A 22,381-nucleotide genomic window follows, 5' to 3' on the forward strand; every position below is an offset into this window, starting at 1 on the left:
TCTTCCACTACCTAGCAAGGCTCATCCCGCCGTGGGCCTGGGGCTCTTGATTAAGGTTATTTAGGAGTTGGAGGGAGGCATTCCTAGAAAGAACATGAGTGTCTGGGACCCACCAGGTCGGCTGGTTTGGGGCTGTGTGAAAAGAAGGCATTAGGAGACACGTGTAACTTTAATTACACAGAATGTAACCTAGGCCTGTCCTTCTCCAGAACCCTAACCATGGTATCCATGGCCCCACTTAGCTTCTCTGGATACCGGGTTTCAGGTGAATCTAGCCCAAGAAGCCTCCGTGCTCCAAGTTCCCCCATTTTGTTGGGAACAGAAAACCTTTTGTTGGGTGCTGGGAGTGACAATCCATCTGAACTCACAATCATGGACTGAGGTGGGATGGAATTCCCCTAGGGGTAGCCGGTAAATTATGCTCTCCCCTGGGATTGCTTTCCCACATGAGAGAGGCCTGTTACCCAAGTGTCTTTGCACCCCTTCTTCCTCTCTCAGCTCCTTGGAAGAGCCAGATCTGCCACAGCAGCTGAACTCTTGGCTCACTCAACCCCTGCCTGCTTCGTCATTTGGTGGGAGGGGCCACAGCACCACAGTCCCCGGGAGCCACATGCAATCTGTGGTGGCTTTCTTGTCTCCCTCAGTAATTGAATGTTTTATTTATTGTTTTACCTTATAAACACTTTTTATCAACCTGTGGCTGTGCTGACCAGCCCCAATCTGGACTCAGAGTTCTTCCGGCTCTTTCAGGAAATGGGTCCCCAGAGTGGCTCCTTTTCTCCTTTTGAGCCTGTTGCAAGAGCAGTTCTTGGTACAGCCTTTGAATGACTGATCATTCCTATTTTGTAATTGTTATTAGGTCTCATGTTGTGATGACCATCATTGCAAATGGCTTCCGGCTCCCATGGACACTTTCTCCACCCAGACCCTGAGCCTCAACGTCAGTTCTTGCCCCGGCACTCTGGTTGCTCTCCGCTATGCCTGGACCACGTGGCCTTGTGAATATAAACAGTGTCCCCTGTACCACCCCACCAGCACGCTGCCGGCTCCTCCCTTCTTTGCTTTCATTACAAAGCAGACTCCTGAGCAGCATAAAAGGTTCCTAGGAATTTAGTCGCAGACTATTTCAGAAACGGTGGGGTCCTTCCCAATGGGTGTTCAGGAGTTTAAATGATGAAAGCTTCTGTTTTTAAGGAAATGAAAGAAAGGTCTCTCTGAACAACTGGCTTACACATTGTTTCTGTATTCTGAGAGGACTCAGGGCTGGCAGGTCAGTGCAAGTGCTGGCATTTTGTCCCATTAGGCCAGACTGGACTAATTCTGAATTGCAAATGAACCGAAGCTCAATGCATTCACTTCATCACTGGGCGTGCAGTGTCTGACACCTTTTCCCTTTATATCCAGAATTGTGGAAACTCAGAGTTGGAAGAGATTTCAAGACCAAAGAGGCCAACTAATATTTACGTGTACTTCATAAACTCTGACAAACAGTTAAGTTTCCATTCTTAACTTCCCAAGTTCTTCCTTTGGTGGAATCAAAGCCTATCATTTTACTGCAGTCTTTGGTTTGTGTTGTTTGTGCTCTGAACCAGACAATTCCATTCCTCTAATTTAATTCATGATAATGTGAATGTTTAAACCAGAAGCATGTGCAGACATTGGGAAAGGTGCAGAGAGACTGCATGACTGGATGAAGAGGAAGGGCGAGGAGCTGGCAGCTGGTGAAGACTCCCAGGCTCCAGTGACTTGAGGGGTATGGGAGTCACAGGCTTAGAGAAACATGACAGTACAGGGCACTGAGAAGCAGGTACCTTTGAGTTCAGGATAAATCTCAGGCTCTTTTAAAAGTAAGAGGTTTAAAGGATAATCCAGATGGAAGAAAGCTAATCTGATTGGGGCAAATGTAAAGGGGTTTCTGTCTATTGAGAGTCATCAAGTGGCTTATTGATTAAGACTGGCTAAGGGTACTTAATAATTGTGTGTTGTCTATTAGAAGTTGGAAAGCACTAGTGACGTGTATACATTTATATCTGGTCAAAACTGGGGTAGGGATGGGCTTGCAAACTATCCTTTGAAGCATGAGGAAGGAGTAAGACTTATCTAAGGGTAGCCTCCTTGCCTTTACTGTGATTAAGAGAGAAAAGCAGGAAAGCATCATTCTCCACATTTGTCTGCCATGGGTCTGGAGTAACTCCAAACAGCAGGAAGAGCTGTCAGCTCCCGGATGTTAAAAATCCAAACAACTGTGCCATCTGCAAGGAACCCTGGCTGCTCTGAGGACTTCCAAGTCTAGTTAACTCCCAACACTCCTGCTTGGACTGCAGATGCATCTGGTCTAATGGAATTGTGAATTCAGTGAGACTCCTGTGCATCCCCTGAGTTATGATACACATGAACTCGTGCTGTGCTAATTTGGCAGTAGCTAGAGAGCCACAACCCTAAACCCACCTCCTTTTTAGCCCAGGAAGCAGGTGTGAAAAACTCAGTTTCAAGTAATGGGCACACAGATCAAAAGCCATGTGATGTTTATTTTCAATGATGAATAAAACATTCTATGAAATACAGTTTATTTCCCAAATGAATATAACTTTATATTCAGAAACACTTCTTATGTGAACTGATGATAAATTCATGGTTGGTTTGTGGGAACCCCATAATTTGTCATCATTTTATGTTTTTCTCCCAATTTTTTTACTAGTAAGTAAATCAGTAATACATGCAAACATCCCATCATACTGATTTCCTTGGAGCCCTTAATGTAGAATAGTAAGTTTAAGGATAAATGTTTAAAATTTTCACCCCTGTAGCTTAATCCTCCCAAAGGGTTAAACAGTTTACATTCCCACCAAGGTATAGCCCCTTTTTTCCTTCCTTCACACTGATAATTGGATGTTGTCAAATCAAAAGAAAAATCCATAATCTAAAGATGAAACACTTTCCTGGTATACTTGACAGTGTTTTTCAGAACGATGACCCATAGTAAAAACACATTATTCCATGTATTCCCGCGTGTGCATGTGTGACACTTCTATACATATACACACCAGATTTGAAACCAAAATTTCAGCCTTTGAAATGTCGTACATCCCAGTATGTTTTAACTGTTTTCATTTTAGAAGATGTAGGTCTTGATTTCCTGTTTAATAACCAATGGGTTGAGAGCTGTAGTTGAAACACAGTGCTGTATGAAAGCTGCAAAGTAAATACTCTTCTTAAACAGTCCAGTTTTTAAAAAAATTTAAATGTCTTTCTTAAAATGAAGCTCTCTTCTATTATGTTTTTTAAAATCAGGCTATTAAAGATTCTTGCTATATGATAAAAGCAGCATATATTGTTTTCGTGTTAAGTGCAAATATGTTCAGGCAATTTATGCAGAGAAAAAAAGACAAAAATAACCCATTAAAATATAAATAGCTTTGAGAAATTCTCTTCCATTTGATTCGCTATTATTCAAATTTTATTGACTTTTTGCACCTTAAAAGTATACAAACTTGTAAGACTCTAAGAGTCATAAAATTCATACTAGTGACTTTATTTTCTGATACTTGGTAGTGGCCAGTGTGGAGTGGCTCAAATACTGCCTCTGGTCCCCTCCACTCTCTGGCCAAATTTTCTTCTAGAAGGCTCATCCCGTTTGTGCTGTCCCTCAGCAGTTATGGACTGGGGCACATTAACATCCAGCTCTCAACACTCCTCCGTCCTTCTACTTCTTGGATCCTTTTGCTCCCTGCTATTCCAGCCAGTCCTGGTGCCTGGCTGGATGGGGAATGTGGAGTTGAAATGGGCTGGATGAGCTGCTGTGATAAACCTTTGCCTTGCTGTCATAAGCAGTTGATACATTCAGTTGCACAGGAGGAGTTAATCTTTAACAGGATTAATGAAATGATGGGGTGGGTCTGGAGTCATGTTGTATCTATTTGTGTTATATAGTTTCAGTGTACGCAGACAACAGTACATTCTCTAATGAAAAGCCACAAAAGGAATGTAGAATGGGTTAAAGAAAACTTTTATCCTCTTGAAGGAAATGTGCAATATGAAGACAAGGAGTGCTTTGGACTACTCTCCAGCCTGGGGATGAGCAGGATTTGATTTTCATGACACTGACACGAAGGTAAAGTCGCAGCCTGGGTTGCCAGGCTTGGGTCTTTCTAGTCATTGAGAGAGGATCAGAATCCAGGGTAGGAGGCAGTCAGAATCTTAGCCCCTCCTTCGTGGGTTGGCAGTCATCTCACTTTGGTTTAGAGAACTGAATTTACTCTACCTCAGGCAGAGCTAAGCAAAAAAAGATTTTATCCTGATTACAAGATGAAAATAAGCAGACTTGTCAAGAGAAATTTATTACTAAAAATAAAGCAGTTGAAGTTTTCCCCAGGGAAAACTGTCACCAAGGGAACCTCCACGCCAAAATGTATTAATTAATATCGCCTTCACTCCTGAACTGCTGCTTTCTTCCACATATCCTAAGTCTGATTTTAAGTTAAAAATGGATCACGATGAAAATGACGTGATAGCTGATCCCTTCTTGTTCAATCTGAGGACTGAGTTGGGCTACACTGTGATGGAGACTTCAAGTGCTGTAGATGAGTGTCTACCAAGGGCTCGTGTGTCAGGAACATGGTTTGGTAAGATGACACGAAGGGGATAGGCTGAAGCTCCGGGAGGTCCAAGGATCCTGGAGAAGAAAATTCCTTAAAGGCCACTGTTGCCTGGGGACTGGATTGATCAGACACCTCTCCTTAACATCCTTGTACCTGCAGCCAATACTGCCTTTGTGGGGTAAAAGGGGACAAGCATTTTTATAGTGACAAAAACTGGCTGCAACAGATTAAGTGACTTGCCTGGGATTAGAGAACTTATTAGGCAGAGTAAGAATTTTAATTCTGCTTTTTATTTTTATTTCGAGCCCAGAGCTCTCACGTGACCTCGATGTCACTCCAACTATTTCTAGAAGGGCATCCACTGAGCACAGGCAGGACAAGGCCATGACCTGCTCCCCTTACTTCCTTTGAAATGTTAGTCCTGCACAGTGATGCTCCCCTGGAGTTCTGCTTATGTCTTATTAAGGCTGGACAATGAGAACCCCCAGTTTTGTACTGGCCCTGCCTTACTGAGGTTGCAGCCACTCCCTGGGACTTCTGGAAGGCAGCTCCTCCTGATTCCATGGTAGGAGTTGAGAAAGTCCTATGACACTCCAGATATCTGGGGTACTCAGCTATAAAGACAGACTGGGGTATCCTCAGAGTGCTCAGTTTTCAAACCAGGAAGTTAAAATTAAAGCTACCTTGTAGAATGGGATCATTCTGATCTTCCTCAAAAGTCTCCTTCTGAAAGGCTTCAAAACTTATAGTTGCATCATTCTCCGGTAGTCCTGGGGGTAACTGCCCATCTCCAGGTTTGCAGATATCAAACTTCACCCACTGGTAACTGCAGGACCAAAAGGAATCATCATCTAGAGCTGTCAGCTATAATAACCCATTCTTATTCCAAAGAAAGCTGCAATTTCCTTTTAGAGCTCGCCCACATATAAAAAAATATATTAACTAGCAAAAACAACCTAAAGAAGACAGGACGTCTTTAGCGGCAACTCAGTCTGTAGGATTTCTCAACCCTCTTGCTGTCAGCACACACAGGAGGCAGTCACCCTCGTATGGTGCGGGTGCTGGCTCCTGCCAATCCGGCGGGGAGACCAGCTCTGAGGCAGCAGTGGAGGAGCAAGCATGTGGGGCGCACACGCAGCTCCATAAATGTGGGCGTGGGCAAAGCAGTAACTGCCAGTTCAGGACCCTGGCTGGCAGATCACAGAGCTTTTCTCGAGGGAATGGATTTGATCACACTTACTTGATGCATTTTCGAGCTCCCGGACAACTCTGGATCAGGTTGTGGATGGTTGGATGAGAAAACCCAAAAAAGTCAGCTCCAGATGGGAGCAGGTTGGGCATTAATTTCCCCCTAAACAGGAGAGGGAGAATTTTAGTTTGAGAGCTGAGAGGGAGATGAGATGGATTTAGAAATGGAATGTGGGCATGAACACATTACACACAGAACAGCTTTCTTGACTTGGATTCCTCTGGAGATGCTAGCTGCTGAGACAGCCAAAGAAGGCAGGACTGCTTACGAAGTCAGGGCTCTCCCTGCACCAGAAGGGGTCTTTTAAGCTTTCAAGTCCTTGGTCAACTTACATTGTTGCACTTATGGTCTTGAGCAATTCTGCGTGACAGGCATCCGCAGAAGTGCTGACAATGGCATTCTGGGGGTCGTCTTCAGGAACAATTTCAAACTGAGAAGATAAAGGAGCAATCAGATTAATCTTTAAGGAGGCAGGAGTGGAGAAAGCAGCAGAGAAAATCACTCCATTCCTCTAACTCTTCCTTCACCCTGGAACTTGAAGCCGCCATGTGCCACCCTAGGAGATCGATACAATTTCTGAAAGCGCTATGAAAATTCAAGCAAGTCCAAAAGAAAACAGCAAGCCTTTGCTTTGATACTTTATAAGGTAGGTACAGTATAACCACTCTTTGGGTAACTCCAAGATGCAGACAGTAACTGACCTTAAGTCACACCTCACCTAATAAGTGATGAAAACCGCTCTAATTCTCAGATTGATACCCTTTGGCGCAGAACCATGCTGCTTCCGCTGTGGATACAGTGACCAGGTGAGGCCTGAGCGAGTCCCTTATGTGTACAGGGAAGATTGGTTTGCTACTTTGCAACTTAGGTAGGACCAAAATGAAGGTAGCAAAGAAACCGTGTTGGTTTCTGAATGAGTCTTCAGGGCCTGGGAGACCAACATGCTAGACTAAGCCTTTGTTCATCCTCCTCACTACCATGATTCAAGGCAGTTCTTTTCCCCTAGCCATCGCTTGTGATCATTAGGGATAAAAAGACCATTTTCAATCTGCTGATGTTACAGATCACTAGAAAATTTGGATACACAGAAGCAGAGGCTGAGCAAAGCCTGACTCGTGTGGCCAGTGCTATGTACTTAAGTGCCTGTCACAGAAGTTCTCACTCAAAACACATAAAGAAAACCAGCAGTTCTCAGCACAGTGGTACCTGAGGCTGCACACCACCATCCTTGATCTGACAGGTATAGAGACACTTCTGGTCTGGGCACTTCATGCTGGCGTACACGCGAGTACTGCAGTAGCCCACGGGGTAGATGGCGCTCTCATCATGGAAGCCAGGCCGGTCGGTGACGATCTGGAAAAGATCCCCGCCATCTGGGATTGAGAATTCAGAAGTGGGCATCTCTAGAACCACTTTGGGGCTGCAAAGAGTGACTCAAACTGCATATAGAAAGAACACAGGTGGTGTAGCAGACAATTCTGACCTGGTTTCCTAGGGAGCAGAGATTGTCTGGGGTTGGTCTGAATCAGCAAGGGATGCTGCTAAGGGGAACAGGAAGGGAAGGCTCAACCCCAGTATGCCCGTATTTCTGATTCTCCTCTCTATACAGCGCTGGTCTCACTCACCTCCCCCAGGCTATAAACTGTTAGACCCCCCAGTCCGATGGGGAACACAGGCCGTCCTGAGGGATCCAGGGCAATGGGCTGAACCAGCTTGCGAGCACCTCCCTCCATTTTCTTTTTCTTGGATGTTTTCTTCAGAACTGAAACGCAAATCTGGGGTCACCCACTTTAAGCCCCTCTTTCAGAGCTGAGGGGAAGGGAAAAAATTTACCCATGAAAGCTAAGAGTAGTAAATCCATCCTGGTTCTTCACACTCACTGAATGGGGGCCTGGGATTTTTCCCCCAAAGCCCTGAGTATCTTTCTAACCCACCCACCTGGCAGTGACAAATTCAGTGTCAGTGTTTGGGACTTAAAAGTCTTACACCTTTTTAAAGGCTTCCTACTTCCTTTATCACATTGGAAATTTCCCAAGTCAAAAGTGCTCCAAAGGCCACATAGCCCATTTCCCTGCCTCCAGGAAAGACTAGAGGGCAACCCAGAAAATCAGAGAGGGGGGGTGGCATTTAGCTTGCTCCCTTCCATTTAACCAGGTCTAACTGGAATTCTGCCACCCACAGTGGCTTGAGAATGCTTGCTTTTGATGGGGTTTAGGGCTGCTTAAGGACCGGATGAAAGTGAAAGTCAACCTGTGGGCACAAGCGCATACTCATTAGTACCAGGTCTCCGCTATCACTGGGGCAACACACATCCTGTCCCCAATGTACCTTCCAGTTTGTTGTTCTCTTTGCCTTTTTCTTTTTTCTCCTTCTTGGACTTCTTCCCAAATGGTTCCTCAGCCCCAGTGCTGGGCCCAGAAATGGGTCCAGCTCCCTGTATAGTTCCCACAGAACTGGCCACACCATACGTCAGGGGCAAACTGGAGCTGTGGGAAGGAGCTGCAGCCTGTACTTCCCCTTCTGTTAGAGCCTGAAGCTGGAGAAGCTTCTTTAGCAAGTACCTGAGGTCAGGAAGGAAAGGGAGCACAGGTATGAACTTGTTTTATCTCAATTCAGTATTGTATAGTATTTTATTCAAGAACTGGGAACAGCCAGAACTCTCAGTAAAGATTACTAAACTCACAAAAATAAGGTTCCTCCTGGACCCTGGGAATAACTAAGCCTCAAGAAGTGAAGGATAAGGACTGCAGCTCATCTCTCTGGCATCTGAGGTTTCTCTATCTTCTTCCTCTTTTTTCTTTTAAAAGATTTATTTGTGCATGGAACTGGGGTACAGGCCAGAGGTGGGGCGGGGGAGAAAATTTACCAGAGACAGTGGGGGGCAGAACAGGCAGATCAACTGAAATACACTACTGAGGGGAGCAGCAAGTGAGACAGGAGAGGTCTGCTGTGCCATGTGGGTCAGCTCCCTGGCCGGGGATCCAACTGGAGCTGTTGTGCTGCAGTGGCTGTGGATAGCTTCTGCTGCTGTGGTTTAACCCATTTTGCCACCAGGGAGAGCCCAGGTTCCTCTATCTTCAGGCTGGAATGTGAAGGCAGCATATGTATGAAGGGCAGTAAGTAGCATATGACTACATACCTGCCGTGTTTTCCAGAGTAGTATGTACTGCACGCTTATGTGTAGACTTGGAGGCTAATTCTGTTATACTTTGACTTTTGTAACTGGGGAGTTATAGTAAGCTTATCTATTCAATGTGGCAAGGGGACGTTGTCTGAAAGATGAATAGAGGAACCATCTTATCACCATGGTCCAAAACGACTTCGGTAAATAGGAACCAACACCAGAGGTTGTGCATTTCTCTGTACTTGATCAGTAACCGATGGGCTTTACAATGCATAAAAATCTCAATGGATAAAATTCCCAGGGCATTAGCACCATGTCAGTTAACAAAAATGTCATCTGATCATAACATGAAGTCAGCTCACCTTCTTTCTTCTTTTGCTTTAAGAAATTTTTCCTCAAGACGAGCAATTTCATCACAAATAGCAGCATTTTCCTTTAAGAAAAAATTTGAACACAATCATATAAAATGAATGAAAGGTCAAAGTAGTGTGCAGGGAAGAGGTGCTGTGTTTCATACCAAAGAAGTCTGGGTTGCTGGGTGAACTGTAGGTATTTATATTTTGTAGACAAAATATAAAAAATAGAGTCCGTTCCAGAATAGTCAGGGCAATTAATAATTTACAGAAATCAGGGTACCTTTGAATGAAAGGGGGTGCTACTAATGATCATTCCAGAATAATACAGCTAACTAGATGAACCAAGGTGAACTGTCAACCTAATTAGTTTCTCCCATAGAAAAGGATATCCTGCTTCAGTCCATAGAAGTTCTATTCAATCCTGATAAAGAGGAAAAATGTTCATTCCCTAGTGTCTTGATGCCTGAGGAGCTTATAAAACCAACCTAAGCCAAAGGATCCCATGCACTGTGGACCTTTAAAAGAAAAACTGGAAAACATAAACTCTAGTGTGTATTCTTCAATTTTATCTACTTAATGTGATTTTAAGTATCATCTCTCCTTATTGATGACCCAATCTCCCAAGCATCAATCAACGTGAAAGGAATGTTCCAATTGGTTGAACAGGTAGGATCTCAACCTCTCAATGTTAAAAGCAATAGTTTTTTTCACAAGACCTTCCTATTCTTGATGGAACCAACATCAGTCTAATAAGGTAATAAAGTAGGTGCCAAATGTTAGGCACCTTTGACATGTGTGGGAGTAACAGAAAGGGAACAGTTAGATAACAAGCCCTCTTAATTCCATTTTCCTTATTTCTCTCCAGGGGATGTAGCCGGTGTTAAATGCTTTTGGAATGAATAATTGCCTTTTACTTCCCCCAAAACTGAGAGATGTGCATGCTTTTGGTAGACAGAAGAGGACAGCTGTGGATTCAGGTGTGGGGTACTGAGGGCTCTACACCCTGCTTCCAAGCAGTGAGGTAAGCTTGAGCAGGCCTGAATAAGGTAGCACAAAGTTGTGGCTGGCAAAATAATTCATTCACTTAACACACCCGGTGCCTCTACAATAAAAGAAAGGCAGAAGACTTGGGAGAGTCAAAGGAGGTTAGAAGGGGGGAATTACTGCAAACTTCACGTGCTTATTTAGGGAAAGGGCCAGTTAGGTACGCCGAGTGCTTGGGAAAACAGCTGTGTAAGAGGAACAACGAATCTAGTACCACGACCTCTTGGCTGGAGTCAGGCCGACAGTGTCCTTGAGCAAGTCATCTCTGTGGGAGTCTTGTGTTGTCTTTTTATAAACAGGGCTTCATTCTCAAGGCCCAAGGTTCTCTCAACAACCAAACGCACTACCGAAAGTGCGTTAATTACAGTGACTGCAACTTACGGGCACCTCCAGGTACCCAGCGGTTCACTGCTCTCATCGTCACCATTCTGCACTCTCACTTACAGATAAGGATTACAGAAATCGCGTAATTTGACCAACAAGGAGGAATGTATCCAGCAGTCGCTAACACTATCTTAACACTGTCACTCTGGCAGGGGAACAGCTCGGGGGAAGATTTCGCGAGGAGAGTCTCCGGGCAGAGAGGGGCTGGGCGACGGTCAGACTCACAAACACCGTGGCCTTGGCCGCTTTGCGCAGCCGCAGGTACTTGAGCCGGTACTTCTCGTTCTGGCTCTTCTTCGGGAGCTTTTTCATTCTGGCCGTGCTGGCCTGCAGCGGGGCCCAGGGGGAGGTGGCGAGGCCGCCCAGCAGGCTCATGGTCCGGCCCCGCTCCCGGGGCTGCAGGGCGCGGCCGGCATCGGCTCTAAGCCGATGAGCGGGAGGGACCCCGGCTTCGCTGGTTCTGTGCTGGCGGAATCGGGCCTTGAGTGTCGATCTGTTCGGAACGTCCCCAGGCGGCCAGCGGGGTCAGAAAGCTTGTAACCGAAGCCGGCTACCGGTGTCTCCCGGCACTTCCGCGTGTGTCTAGGAAGTTAGCTCTGCCCGGAAGTTACGCAACAGGGCGGTCGCGTGTAACTTCCGGGGTTGTGGGCGCGGGCTGGGCTCGCCCGGCCGGGGCGGTGGGGTGGGTGTCGGTCAGGAGGGGAGGGAGGGAGGCTCGTAGTGGTGGGTGAGCGGGGGTGGGGTGGCGACCCGGAGCGGCCCTTGGGAACTCGGGTCTTGTGCTTGACTTAGGATGGCTGGGCCGAGCGCTGAGACACCTGCGGGCGCTCCCTCCTGCCCACTGCGTTTCAACCCCAGTTTTTCCCGTGGGCGCAGCCTGGCTATCCCGCCTTGGGGCACGCACTCGAACGCGAGAGTGCCCCACTGCTCGCCTTCTTCATCCAGTGTGCATAAATGTTAGAGCCTGTTAACGCCGTGGCGCCGAGACAAAATGTAAATGACAAATAGGCGTCCTTTTTCCCGGGTTAAAATGTAGTAGGGAAGATGGAAGAGTTAGCAAGCAGTTTAGAGCATTTTAGCACGAGAGAGGCACTCAGTAAATGCCCAATGAGATCTAGAGGGGTTTTGGATACCTATGGTGTAGTTCTAACTATATAAGGTTTATTTAAAATCTAGTAAAGAGACAGCCTTTTAGGATGCAGTATTGATCATAGTTCAGGTCTAGAGAGCAGGAAGCTCTTATTTGTTCTTCCTACTGTGCCATTAACTGGCTGGCACAGCCTCTGGGTCATAGTTTTTTCTTCAAACCGAAGACATTCTTTAGAATAATGGAGGTGAAAGAGAAGTGGACGCTGGAAGGTACTCTACGGATATAAAGTATAATTACTGCTATATATTTAAAATTTAGACTTCTAGAGTTGGATATGGAAATTAAGGAACAGTAATTACATAGCTAAGACAAGTCCACTGAAGTACTGGAGAAAAATCTAATGCTAGTTAAAGAGTTCAAAGAAAGGGTTTAGAATTCACCATTAGGGTTTTTTATTTCGGAAAATTGTAAAAATAGTTACAGTCTCGACAAAATGGTTTTAACAAAGAGAGAAGGCTCGTGAAAGTCCTTCCAGTCATATTGAGAGAGCTGCCCTTGTTGGACTCGACAAACTGGGTTTTAATAGGAATTTAGAGCGATTCTTTTTTGTACTTTCACGAATACCCTCAAGGCAACCAAACTATAGATTTAGTTTTGGAACTGCTAGGAATATTTTAAACCTACAAGATGCCCATACTCATACCTCTGGTAATATGGCTTAGCATTGTACCTTGGAATCTGGCTGTGGGTGGTTCTCAATGATAGGAGGTGTCTTTAAATTGACAGTACCTTGTCAATTGCTTGCTTATTTGTACTTGCAGGCTTTGTGGTCTGGTTTTGTTTTCATTATTCCTCCTCTTGTAATGTATAGTAGCTAGTGGGACAGAAGGGCTATTGTTTGCCTTTCTTTGCAAGCAAAGAGGCCAATTTATTTCAATGGAATTTGTATTAAAATGTTTATTGTTTCTTAATTAGAAACATTTCCTTAATTCATAAAACATTTCATGCAAATTTTAGAAACTTGGAAAATATAGGTCAAAGAAGATTTTTAAAATTCCATAGTGCTCCCTGGAGTGACCCCCTTTTAATATGTTACTATTTAGTATTTGCATACATTTTTATATAATGTGGATTATATTGAAAGTAATGCTTCATTTTTGTTCACTTACTGTTATAGTCATTTCATAGCATTATTATGACATTTTTATGAACATTTTTAAATGACTGCTTAATATTCCAGTAATAACAGTTTCATGTAATTATTTCCACTCAGTTTGACTTTTGGTCATCTGTTGCTGCAAAGTGCATCTCTGCGCACAAAACTTTTTCATACAGGATTATTTAAAAGCTGGGTCTGAGTGCTCCAACCATGTATTTTTACTGAGCATCTCATTCAGTCACTGTATATTTAGAGGAATATCTATTTAGTGTCTGTTATAACACAGCCTTTTGGAAACATATTTAATAGGGAAAGACTTACAAATAAACAGGCTATATTAATACAGTGTAGAACTGTTACAGGACAGGGAAAGGGACCCAGCTAAACCCCCAAACCTGCCTGCTCTGCCATCCGCTGCATCAAGATAAAAAATATAAGACCTTTAATGGCAAGGAACTTTAATACAATCAGTGTGCAATACAGAAAAGACAAAGGATATAGTTTCTATATCAAATACCTGAAGTTACCCATCCCCTCATGGGTAAAAGCCCACCCAAAAGGGGTTGGCCCAAATCGAGGCCTGAAAGCCTGTCACAAAGTCTAAAACACCTTCTGGAGGGGACCCATAGGAAAGGGCCAGAAATGGCCAGACAAGTCTGGGAGGAAAAGAGCAAAATCAAAATCAAGTTAAACACTGCCATAGTCAACCGCCACATGGGCCTCTCCACATCTGTTTCAACCAGCACAGGGCCAAGAAACAAGACAAACTGTCTTCATGTGTCTCTCTAGTGCATGTGCCCCCCTCAGGTCTCCTGGCTCTCCATCCTGCTTTCTTCCTCTGTCAGTCTCCTCTCCAGATTCTTCTCCTCCCTGCTCAGCTCCACCCTCCTTCTGGGTGGGCAGGGAACCTGGAATCTCCCCTTTTCCTGGGACCACTATTACAACAAGGTTTATCTCAAAGGTAAATAATGGATGATAAAACAGCACCTGGTTAGGGAAGGGGGAGGAGGCTTCTTGAAGGAATATGTCTGGGCAGACCCTGAAGGAGAGCAAGTGGTTGGCCCAGGGAAGAACAGGGCATCTGGGGCAGTGGGCAGCATATTCAGAGCCCAGTTTCATGAGAAGCATAGGAACTGCAATTGGTGACTAGAGCATAAGGAAAGAGGCAAGAGGAGAGACTGAAAGAGTAGGCAAACTTGGAGATAGGTACCAACTGAAGAGTTAGATTTTTACCCAGTGACAATAAGAAACCACACCCAGCCATGCGTTTATTTTAGGTAAACATGAGTTTGTCAGGAGCAGCATCATTTTTCTACTGTGAATAAGGGTCTGATTGGCCTCTGCAGAACTCTCTGAAGAAATACATAATGTGCAATTCTAAAAAGAAATATCAAGTGAGAGATAGCATGATATTGTGGACTGAGTGTGGCCTTCGGAGTCAGATGCAAGGCTTGGGAATAAAATACAGACCTAGGAATGGGAGTTAGAAGCCAAGATGGGGTGAAAGTCAAAGAAGAGAGAGAGGGCGCTCAACAGCCTTGTACTGTTTATCCTGGTTATTCTTAATGGTCACTGTACAGTGGTTGGCTATAAGCAGAAGTAGAACATCCCCTGGAGTGTTAAAAACACTCCTGAGCCCATTAAAAATTATGAAGGAACCCTCAGTCCATGAAATTCCAGTCCTCCTTGAAGTGAGTCTCACTTTAGATGGTAAAGTATCAGCATGCCTCAAGTCTCCATGCATAATTGATGCATGGTCTTGACCTTGTTCTATGCTATGCTAACCCCCAAGAACAGATGACAAGTTCTTGCCATCAGGAATGTTACAGGTCACAGTGGGCCTGGACAAAGATAATGACTTTCACAAAGCAAGTGAAGGAAATTTCTAGGATTTCAGATGACACAAAAGTTTTCACATTTTTTATTCTTGTGAGGAGTTGCCCTACTTGGTCTTTGGGGTAATGCTGTTCATGCATTCTAGAAAGGCTGGGGAGTAAATACAAGGATAGAACCTGCCTTTAGAATCTTCTTTCCTTTAGAGCGTCTAGAACTGACTTTAGTATCTTTTCCCTATTCTCACAAAGTGCTCTAGGCCTAATTTTCCAGTTCTTTGATTCTTTGGCTTCAACTTTCAGATTTTTTCCCCCACACATTGATTATATCTTCTAACCTTTAGGAAAACATGATACAAGATGTGTGAATCAGTTGAATCCCACCGTAACTCCTGGGCATTTCTTATGTATTGGTGTGAGGCTTATGAAGGAGGAGAGAGATCTGGCCTTTCCATAAAAATTCTTGATGAAAGTTCTCTTAACTACAGATTTTCATCATACACTTGATGGGTGAGATGTTTAGGTTTTGAAGGTTCTAAACCAGCCAATAAAGTCATGAAATCGACCACTGTGTCGATGTTGTGCTTCTCAGAGGTTGTATCCTTTAACACACATAAGACACTCAACCAGCTAAAAGAGATGAGCTCAGATATGTTGGCTCGGAGGAAGAGAAGGATCACGTTGAGATCATTGATGGGGCACCCCAGCATCTTCCTGCTGAGAAGATCAAAAGCTGGGAGCATCTCATAAATGGATAGGAGTCGTTTGTCCCACCGACAGAGCCGTGTGAGGTTGTATATTATCACAGGAACCAAAAGGGTGTATATTGCTATGCTGGAGAGACTCACAATCTGGAAGACAGACAGGGAGGTCAGCCTGCATGTGATCAGCTCAGGAATGTGGCTCTCATCACTCAGCAGTCCTGTCTTGACGGAACAGCTGAATTCCTCTTGGAAGAAGACATCCAGGTGGAAGTGGCCGAGGTACAGGTAGGTGGCTGAGGTGAGGACAAGCCAAAGGGAGTTCCTCAGGAGGTAGGTGGCCACTAGTGAATGCGAACGCTGCTTACATGCCAGGTACCGCTCCAGCAAGGGAAATTCAAAGTATCGCTCTTTCCGAGCCCTGGAAAGGAAAGAAAGGAGGGAAAGAAAAGCGGTAAGATTAGTAGCAGAGACCACTTAAAACCATATCCTGAGACAGCCTGGTAGGTAAGTAACCAGACTTCTGTATCCAACATGGCATTATGGGCTCACCTGAAAATTTACTTTTCCTGAGCCTAACTATCCCTCTCCCCCAAAAGAAGCATGTGAGTTTACCTTAATTCTCCAATCAATGAGGGCAGTGACATAAACCCAGTGAATGATCAATGAATAATGAATGGTCACATTAGATTTCTGCCCATTAGATTTCAGCAAGGCGGGCAGAAATTCTAAGCTGAAGTATGAACCTTATGAAGCAATAGGCTTATTAAATGAGCACTAGACTGGAAGGTCTAAATATCCACTGTGCAATCTAGTTCCTGTTTGGATACACTGTATGATTTCCCCCTCTATTGTTTATTTACAGATTTATTGGAAATAACATTGCATGATCATATCATGTAAGTTTCAGGTGTGCATTACTGGAAACTGACATGTATGTGCCTCTGTGTGATTTTTTTAATAATAGTTTATTTTTACATATTTTTGTGCACTTTTCCATCTCAGTTGCAATCCCCTTGGGTTTCCCATCACCAAATCACCCATGTGCCATCACCATAGTGCCTCTGTGTGATTTTTTAAAGCGATTCACTAACTGTATAAAAACAAATGTGATCGTAAGTGCTGGTGAGCTGTGATGTTCTAATACCTGTTCTGAAAGCGTTTAAAGTCTGGTTTGTAGAAAGGGGCAGAGACGAGTAGTAAATATTAAATAAACACAGCACTTGATTTGTTGCTAACAGGATGGACACAAACAGTGGTAGCCTTACAAGTTAGGAGTGAGGTGACACTGTAGGCTGGGTTGTTCAGAAGTCTTTTTGGTGAAGAGTGCCTTAGAGTTGGCCTTTGAAATGTAGGTAAGGGTAGACAGACAGGCAGACAAACAGATAGGAGAAAACCTTTTTTCAGAGGGTAGATTATATGCTCAAACTTGAGACAGAACATGGTTTTGAATCCCACTCAGACACCCTCATGGTGATGCCTCCTCCGGCCACCCCACTTAAAACTGTACCACACCTCACTCCTCCTGCTTTTAGACATCTTCATATTGTTTACCCCAGCGTTCGCTTATGTGATGATAGACATTGTCTGTTTTCTGTCAACAGAATGTAAACCTCACCTGGTTAGGTGTGACTTTGACTCCTCCCCACTTCTTCCTCTAACGCACACGTACACACACACACAAACACACCGGAAGCACCCACACACACATCTGAAATGCCCAGAACCCAGTAGTGCCTGGTACTCAGTAAATGACCTGAAGACTTCAAGGAGTGAGTGACTTGATTAGGAGAAAAGGAGGGGACCATCTAGGTAGAGTGGACAGTTTGAACAAGTCGTTGGTGACAGTGTGAGGATGGCTTTAGAGAATTTGAATAATTTGGATATTTTTCGGTCAGTGTGGGTGGGGGGAGATAGCCCAGGTTTCTGAGTAGGTGAAAGCATATGAAGGTGGTATTTCAGAGAGATGAATCCCTTTGTGACTTGGTGTCTTTGTCTTAAGCTGGAGGCAGAGTCCTGTCTCCTCTCCCTGAGCAGACATGACCGAAAGCTAGTGAGGATGTGTGTGAAGCAATTCGCACTCTTGGAAAGGATGATGCAGAGGATGGTTTAAAGATGACTGCAGGCTTAGCATCCAGACACTCCATTGAATTCTTCAGAAAAGAGAGGAAGAGTCAACTCACTTCTCCAGCTCATCCCAGAAAACATTGGGATCTGAGCTCTTCTGCCGGATCTTGAGCATGTGCTGCACGAGGCGGATGGAGCGATTGTAGGATTTGTCCAGTTCGCTGATGATGAACAGCAGATCTGAGCTGAGGGCAGGCACAGCTGCATACTGCCACAGCAGGACAGGCAGGTACATAGCCACGGCCAGGGCCAGCAGGGAGTAAGGGAGGGCCTGCAGGATGAAAGTGAGCTCAGGGGGGCCCATGGCACTGGGACCTGGTGGGGCAGAAGTGTTCGGGGGATGGGGTGGGTTTCATCCCCTGGTTGCTGCTTCAGAAAGGGAAGTCATGTGAAGCTCTCCACTCACCTGACTGAGGAGAGGGAGTTCCATGAGAGAAAGGAGGGTGGAGTGCCTGCTCCCCAGTTCCACTTTTCAATCTGGGGGCTGTGTAAGTGTGGGGGAGCCCCATGGAGGAGAGCAAGCATGAGAGTGGGTATGCACTTCCCAGCATCATGCTGTCTGGGCAGCTAACTGGAGGTCCTGGCCAACAGGGGAGAACATCTTAGCTTCTGTCTTGGTTTTCTTTCTCTGATGGCTTCAGCGTCTGTTCAGCAGACTCCAGACTATTAGCTTTCAAAGTGGAACTGAGAGCCCTGGGATTGCTGACTTTTACTTAAAGCCTCCAGAAAGGAGGTCAAATCCCATTTGACTTCCCCAGCTCTTTTCAGGTACTGCGGCCTTTTCTCTGGCTTCTAGGTAATATCAAACAATACTGTCAGATCTAAGTATTTCTTTTTGGGCTTTTGATGGTTGGTAGGCATTTGAGCTGACAGGAAGGGAGGCATAAGCCTTGTGTCCTCATTTATACTATTAGTGATGTGAAATAAGGCACTTTCCCTTAAGCCTCCTCATCCTGTTTACCACACCTTACAGCACTGGGCCCACTCTTTGGCCTGAAGTAGTGGACTTAGTGAGCATTGTTTCATTCCATCTCCTGAGGAGGCTATCAGCAGGTACAATTAGCATTGCTATTTTACAGCGAAGAAACCAAAGCCTGGAAAGATTAAGTAACCTGTCCTGGGCTACACAACTAGTGTTTGAATGAGCAGGACTTGGAACAAAATCTGATGTGGGAGCTTATTCTCTTAGCAGCTTCTCCTCAGCTTCTCCTGAACTAGGGCTGCTTTTTATTTTAGAGGAGCGTTTGAAGCAAAAGAGGGAACCTGATATTTGGTTTCATTCAAGTAGAGGGTAAAGATACCCATGGGGTGCATGTGGACATGTGTGTGCTTCTGAAGTAAACAAGAGAGAGAGAGGTCAGGATAAGTAGACTAGGCCACAAGAAGAAATTAGAACCTTTCCCCTTCTGGGCCTCCCTGGTGGCGCAAGGGGTTAAGTCTCAACACTATGAAGCTATCAGTAGTCACTGCTCTAGTTCTGGGCAGGGAGCTGACCCACATGGTGCAGCAGACCTCTCCTGTCTCCTCTGCTGCTCTCCTCAGCAGTCTATGTCAGTGTATATTCCTGTTCTGTTCCCCTTTCTGTCTCTAGTGAGTCCTCTTACACTCCCTTTCCCCTGTACCTCTGGCCTACACTCCAGCTCTTTTATGCATAATTAAAGAAAATACATCTTTTTTTTTTTTTAAAGAACCTTTCCCCTTTTGCTCAAGAAATGACATTTCTTGAAAATTAACTCTTCACCTGTAGGGATTCCAATTCAGGAGGTTTGAAGTTGGGTCCACGAATCTGGACCAAAAGAATCTTAGGTGATTCTGGGATCAGACAGTTTGACTCTTCTGACAAAAGAGACCCTGCTGCAAATTCTTGAACTTGCCACCACCTAGAATTTCCTTAAATGTTTGCAGTGACATTTGTGCACAAGGCCTCAAGAACCCTTCCCAGGGTTTTGGAACCCTTTCCACTGGTTTTGTCAGGGCCTGTGACATTTTGTGGCATTTTGAGGCCTTATCAATTGTCATAATGTTAACAGTGACTTCAGATTAGACATTGTGAATTGCATATAATTTCTGCTCCCTTATGCCATGTACATAATTAAAAAAAAAATAACCCTATAGGATCAAAGAAAAACAGGAAAGGAGACTAGAGCAACAAAATGTGGAAAACTGGACAGCAGTTACATGGTAGAGGAGTCCAGCCGGTGGAATACGGGGAACTGAGGCGGGCCAAGAAGAGGTTTTCTACTATATAACCAGAAAGGCTCAGAACTGGACACAGCAGGAACATCTGAAAATGGGGGCACAGGCAAGGCTGAAAACAGGAATATTGAAAACAAACAAACAAACAAACAAACAAAAAGCAGGCCTTTCTATAACTGGATGCACTGCATCCACTCACAGACTACTGCCCCAACAGGCATCTTACACATTATTCTTTGGAAACATTAAATCTGAGAGATTCTGTACTTGGGGCCAGTGAGAGCAGGGGGACCATACTGAGAACAGGGACTAAACTGAATGAATACTACATGCTGAGATTCACAGGTGGGTTCCCAGAGGGCTGGCAACCAAGCTCGGTGGCCGCTCCATCTTGTGCCTACCACACAAACTGAGCATCAAGTGATTCTTCTTGGGAAAACCCAGCAGCCCAAGAGTAGGATCCTGATACTGATATTTGATGAAATGGCCCAAAGGGGCCACTTGAGGAGAAGACTGCCAGCCAACCAGGCTTGCTCATTGGAGCTAAGCTTCTCATCAGATAAAAGTGGGCGACCACTGATGACCATCTGTTTGCAAATGCAAACAGGAGGCAGGGGTAAGAGGGGTAAGAGGGGCATGAAGGCTAGTAGGGTGTTGCTGGAAGAGCATGGTGAAGAGACAAGAGAGAATGCAGTTCCCTCCAGCTCCATTCAGCCCTGAATCCCAGCGCACCTTACCTTGTGAGGCCAGAGGGATTTCATCTTGTACCGGCCAGGCTCATCCTGCTCGTGGTGAACCAGTGACTCCCAGCAGCAACTGTCCACGTAGGCCGCCTGCCGGACGCTGAAGTTACTGGGAGGGAAGCAGCTGATGGGAGACCCTGGAACGGGAGTACACCTTTAGGCAGCCTGCGTTGGGCTGCAGAAATGGAATCTCTGTGGTGCCATCGCTGTGAGTTTTCTAGTGGTTGTCTCTGCAGTCCTGCTACTTTCTGTACTGGGCAGTCACTTTCTTCTCATGTCCCCCTGTCCTGGGCAGGGCACTGCCCTGCCACTATAGGATGCGTGTGGGGCAGGAGCTCTGCCACTGGGCCCAGGCCTGCCCATGTCTGATTAGCCTTTGGCAACTGCCACTTGGTTCTTTCCTCTCTGAGCTCCCCCTGGGCTCCCAGGCCTGGGCATCTGGGCTTCCTGCCTGCCTGCTGTTGGCATCAGAGCTTGCAGTCTCCTACCTGAGAGGGCTGGCAGCTTTTCATCTAAAACTTAGAGGATCTACGCTAGGACTGCTGAGCCCAACAGGGAGAAATGGTAGGCACGTGGTGCTGGAAGGAAAAGTGAGTTTGGAAGGACAGTCTCTGGCTTTTTTGATTTCCCGTCATGCTCAAGGAAGAAACAGAAAAGAGGACCAGTAAGTCCTCCCCATCGTGTGCATGAGTGAAGAGGCAGCTGACACACGTCCTGGGGAGACATTTGAAGCTGATCACACAGTTGGAAAAGAAAGCCAGACATTGCGATTGGCAGGAAATTTTTTATAGGGGGGCAGATTTGCTGAAATAATGTAGCCCTTAGAACATGAGAAATGGGTGTTTGTGAATATTTGAGTGTGTGACGGGTGTGGGGAGAGGGAGGAGGGGGTTTATCCAGCACCAGTGATAGCCAGGCTCTGTCAGGCACTTAACCTGCTCTCAAGTCTGAAATCCTGGAGTTAAGAAGTGGGAAGAGGCTTGGAGAACAGACTTGTCTGAAGCATGAACTTCAGAGACCCTAGATCCTGAAAAAGTTTACAGGGTCCCAGTCGCTCTCGTTCACATGAAAACCAGTACACAACTGTAATTATTGCAATATAGGAATTATTGAATTACTTAATACAGGAATTATTGAATTATTTAATTATTTAATATAGGAATATTAAAATTAAAAAATACTTTCTACTCTAAAATTTTGGAAATGAATCTCAAATTTTTTTTTTTTTTGGTGCCTCTGTTTTGCTGGTGTCCCAGACTCAGAACACCCAGACCGAAGTCATGAAATCTACACAATGTGGGAGCTGTCTGGCTCAGAGCCCCTGCAGAGTGTGAGACTGAGTAGAGCCTGTCTCTACTAGGTCTTAGAAGCCACTCACCGGAGGAGAATTCCTGGGCAAAGGCCAGGGACATCAGCAGCAAGGGGAAGCCCACCGCTATGAACTTGACCATCTGGTCCAGGGGAAGTTCCAGGCGCAGTCCTTTGAGGCGGGGGCCCCTGCGGTCCGGCAGCAGGGCATCCGAGAGCATGTACTCTGCAGCCGTGTGTGCGAGAGACATGGCGCTGCTGGACTCTGGGCTTCAGCAGTGGCAGGAGGGAGTCCCAGAAGAGCTGAAGGAGGCGATGGCAGGATCATTCAGTGCCTGCAGCCTCAGTCTCGCAGATATCTGTGCTAGGAGCAGGCACTGGTTCTCTAAATAGCTGACCAGGTCCTCAGCCAGGCACCTGGTAATTAGAGGGAGGCCCAGCCCAGCGTGTCCTCGCTGGAGGAGGGTCGG

At 45.4% G+C, this 22,381-nt stretch overlaps 3 protein-coding genes across 5 annotated transcripts in view; 1 reads left to right on the forward strand and 2 right to left on the reverse strand.

Annotated features, from left to right (window-relative positions):
* SIAE (sialic acid acetylesterase) overlaps window positions 1–3,423 on the forward strand; it is a 34,231-nt gene extending 30,808 nt beyond the window's left edge. The window contains exon 10 of the mRNA XM_004688785.2: window positions 860–3,423. Within this exon, the coding sequence (XP_004688842.1) occupies window positions 860–1,114 (255 nt within the window). The 3' untranslated portion in view covers window positions 1,115–3,423. The remainder of the gene's footprint in view (window positions 1–859) is intronic.
* An 87-nt stretch (window positions 3,424–3,510) lies between these two features.
* Window positions 3,511–11,330, reverse strand: TBRG1 (transforming growth factor beta regulator 1). Of its 3 annotated transcripts, none has more exons than XM_012729771.1 (9): window positions 10,981–11,330; window positions 9,334–9,404; window positions 8,176–8,408; window positions 7,473–7,609; window positions 7,054–7,200; window positions 6,180–6,277; window positions 5,839–5,949; window positions 5,282–5,424; window positions 3,511–4,272 (listed from the first exon to the last, which is right to left on the reverse strand). In XM_012729771.1, exons 1-9 carry the CDS (start codon window positions 11,128–11,130, stop codon window positions 4,253–4,255), a joined length of 1,110 nt encoding a protein of 369 aa, XP_012585225.1. In that variant the 5' UTR covers window positions 11,131–11,330; the 3' UTR covers window positions 3,511–4,252. The 3 variants fall into 3 exon arrangements, with proteins under 3 accessions (XP_012585225.1, XP_004689197.1, XP_012585226.1); XM_004689140.2 differs by having other exon boundaries at window positions 3,511–4,672; XM_012729772.1 differs by lacking the exon at window positions 10,981–11,330 and adding an exon at window positions 10,592–10,623 and having other exon boundaries at window positions 3,511–4,672.
* A 3,988-nt stretch (window positions 11,331–15,318) lies between these two features.
* PANX3 (pannexin 3) lies at window positions 15,319–22,162 on the reverse strand. Its single transcript, XM_004688786.1, has 4 exons — window positions 21,982–22,162; window positions 20,598–20,740; window positions 17,721–17,935; window positions 15,319–15,958 (listed from the first exon to the last, which is right to left on the reverse strand). The coding sequence occupies exons 1-4, from the start codon at window positions 22,160–22,162 to the stop codon at window positions 15,319–15,321; spliced, it is 1,179 nt and encodes a 392-aa protein (XP_004688843.1).
* Between the last annotated feature and the right edge of the window lie 219 nt (window positions 22,163–22,381).

The sequence above is a fragment of the Condylura cristata genome, unplaced genomic scaffold (genome assembly GCF_000260355.1).
Source record: "Condylura cristata isolate star-nosed mole 26May11 unplaced genomic scaffold, ConCri1.0 scaffold00025, whole genome shotgun sequence".
In the NCBI taxonomy this organism is placed as follows: domain Eukaryota; kingdom Metazoa; phylum Chordata; class Mammalia; order Eulipotyphla; family Talpidae; genus Condylura; species Condylura cristata.

Excerpts from the sequence above, each read along its gene's own strand:
- TBRG1 (XM_004689140.2), bottom strand. The coding sequence starts at position 11,130 with ATGAGCCTGCTGGGCGGCCTCGCCACCTCCCCCTGGGCCCCGCTGCAG. Across the intron at positions 7,610-8,175 it reads AGAGAACAACAAACTGGAAG|TTCTGAAGAAAACATCCAAG; the intron begins GTACATTGGGGA and ends TTTGCGTTTCAG. Across the intron at positions 7,201-7,472 it reads CAGTTTATAGCCTGGGGGAG|ATCGTCACCGACCGGCCTGG; the intron begins GTGAGTGAGACC and ends GATCTTTTCCAG.
- PANX3 (XM_004688786.1), bottom strand. The coding sequence starts at position 22,162 with ATGTCTCTCGCACACACGGCTGCAGAGTACATGCTCTCGGATGCCCTG. Across the intron at positions 20,741-21,981 it reads TGCCCAGGAATTCTCCTCCG|GGTCTCCCATCAGCTGCTTC; the intron begins GTGAGTGGCTTC and ends CTCCCGTTCCAG. Across the intron at positions 17,936-20,597 it reads AATCCCTCTGGCCTCACAAG|GCCCTCCCTTACTCCCTGCT; the intron begins GTAAGGTGCGCT and ends TTCATCCTGCAG.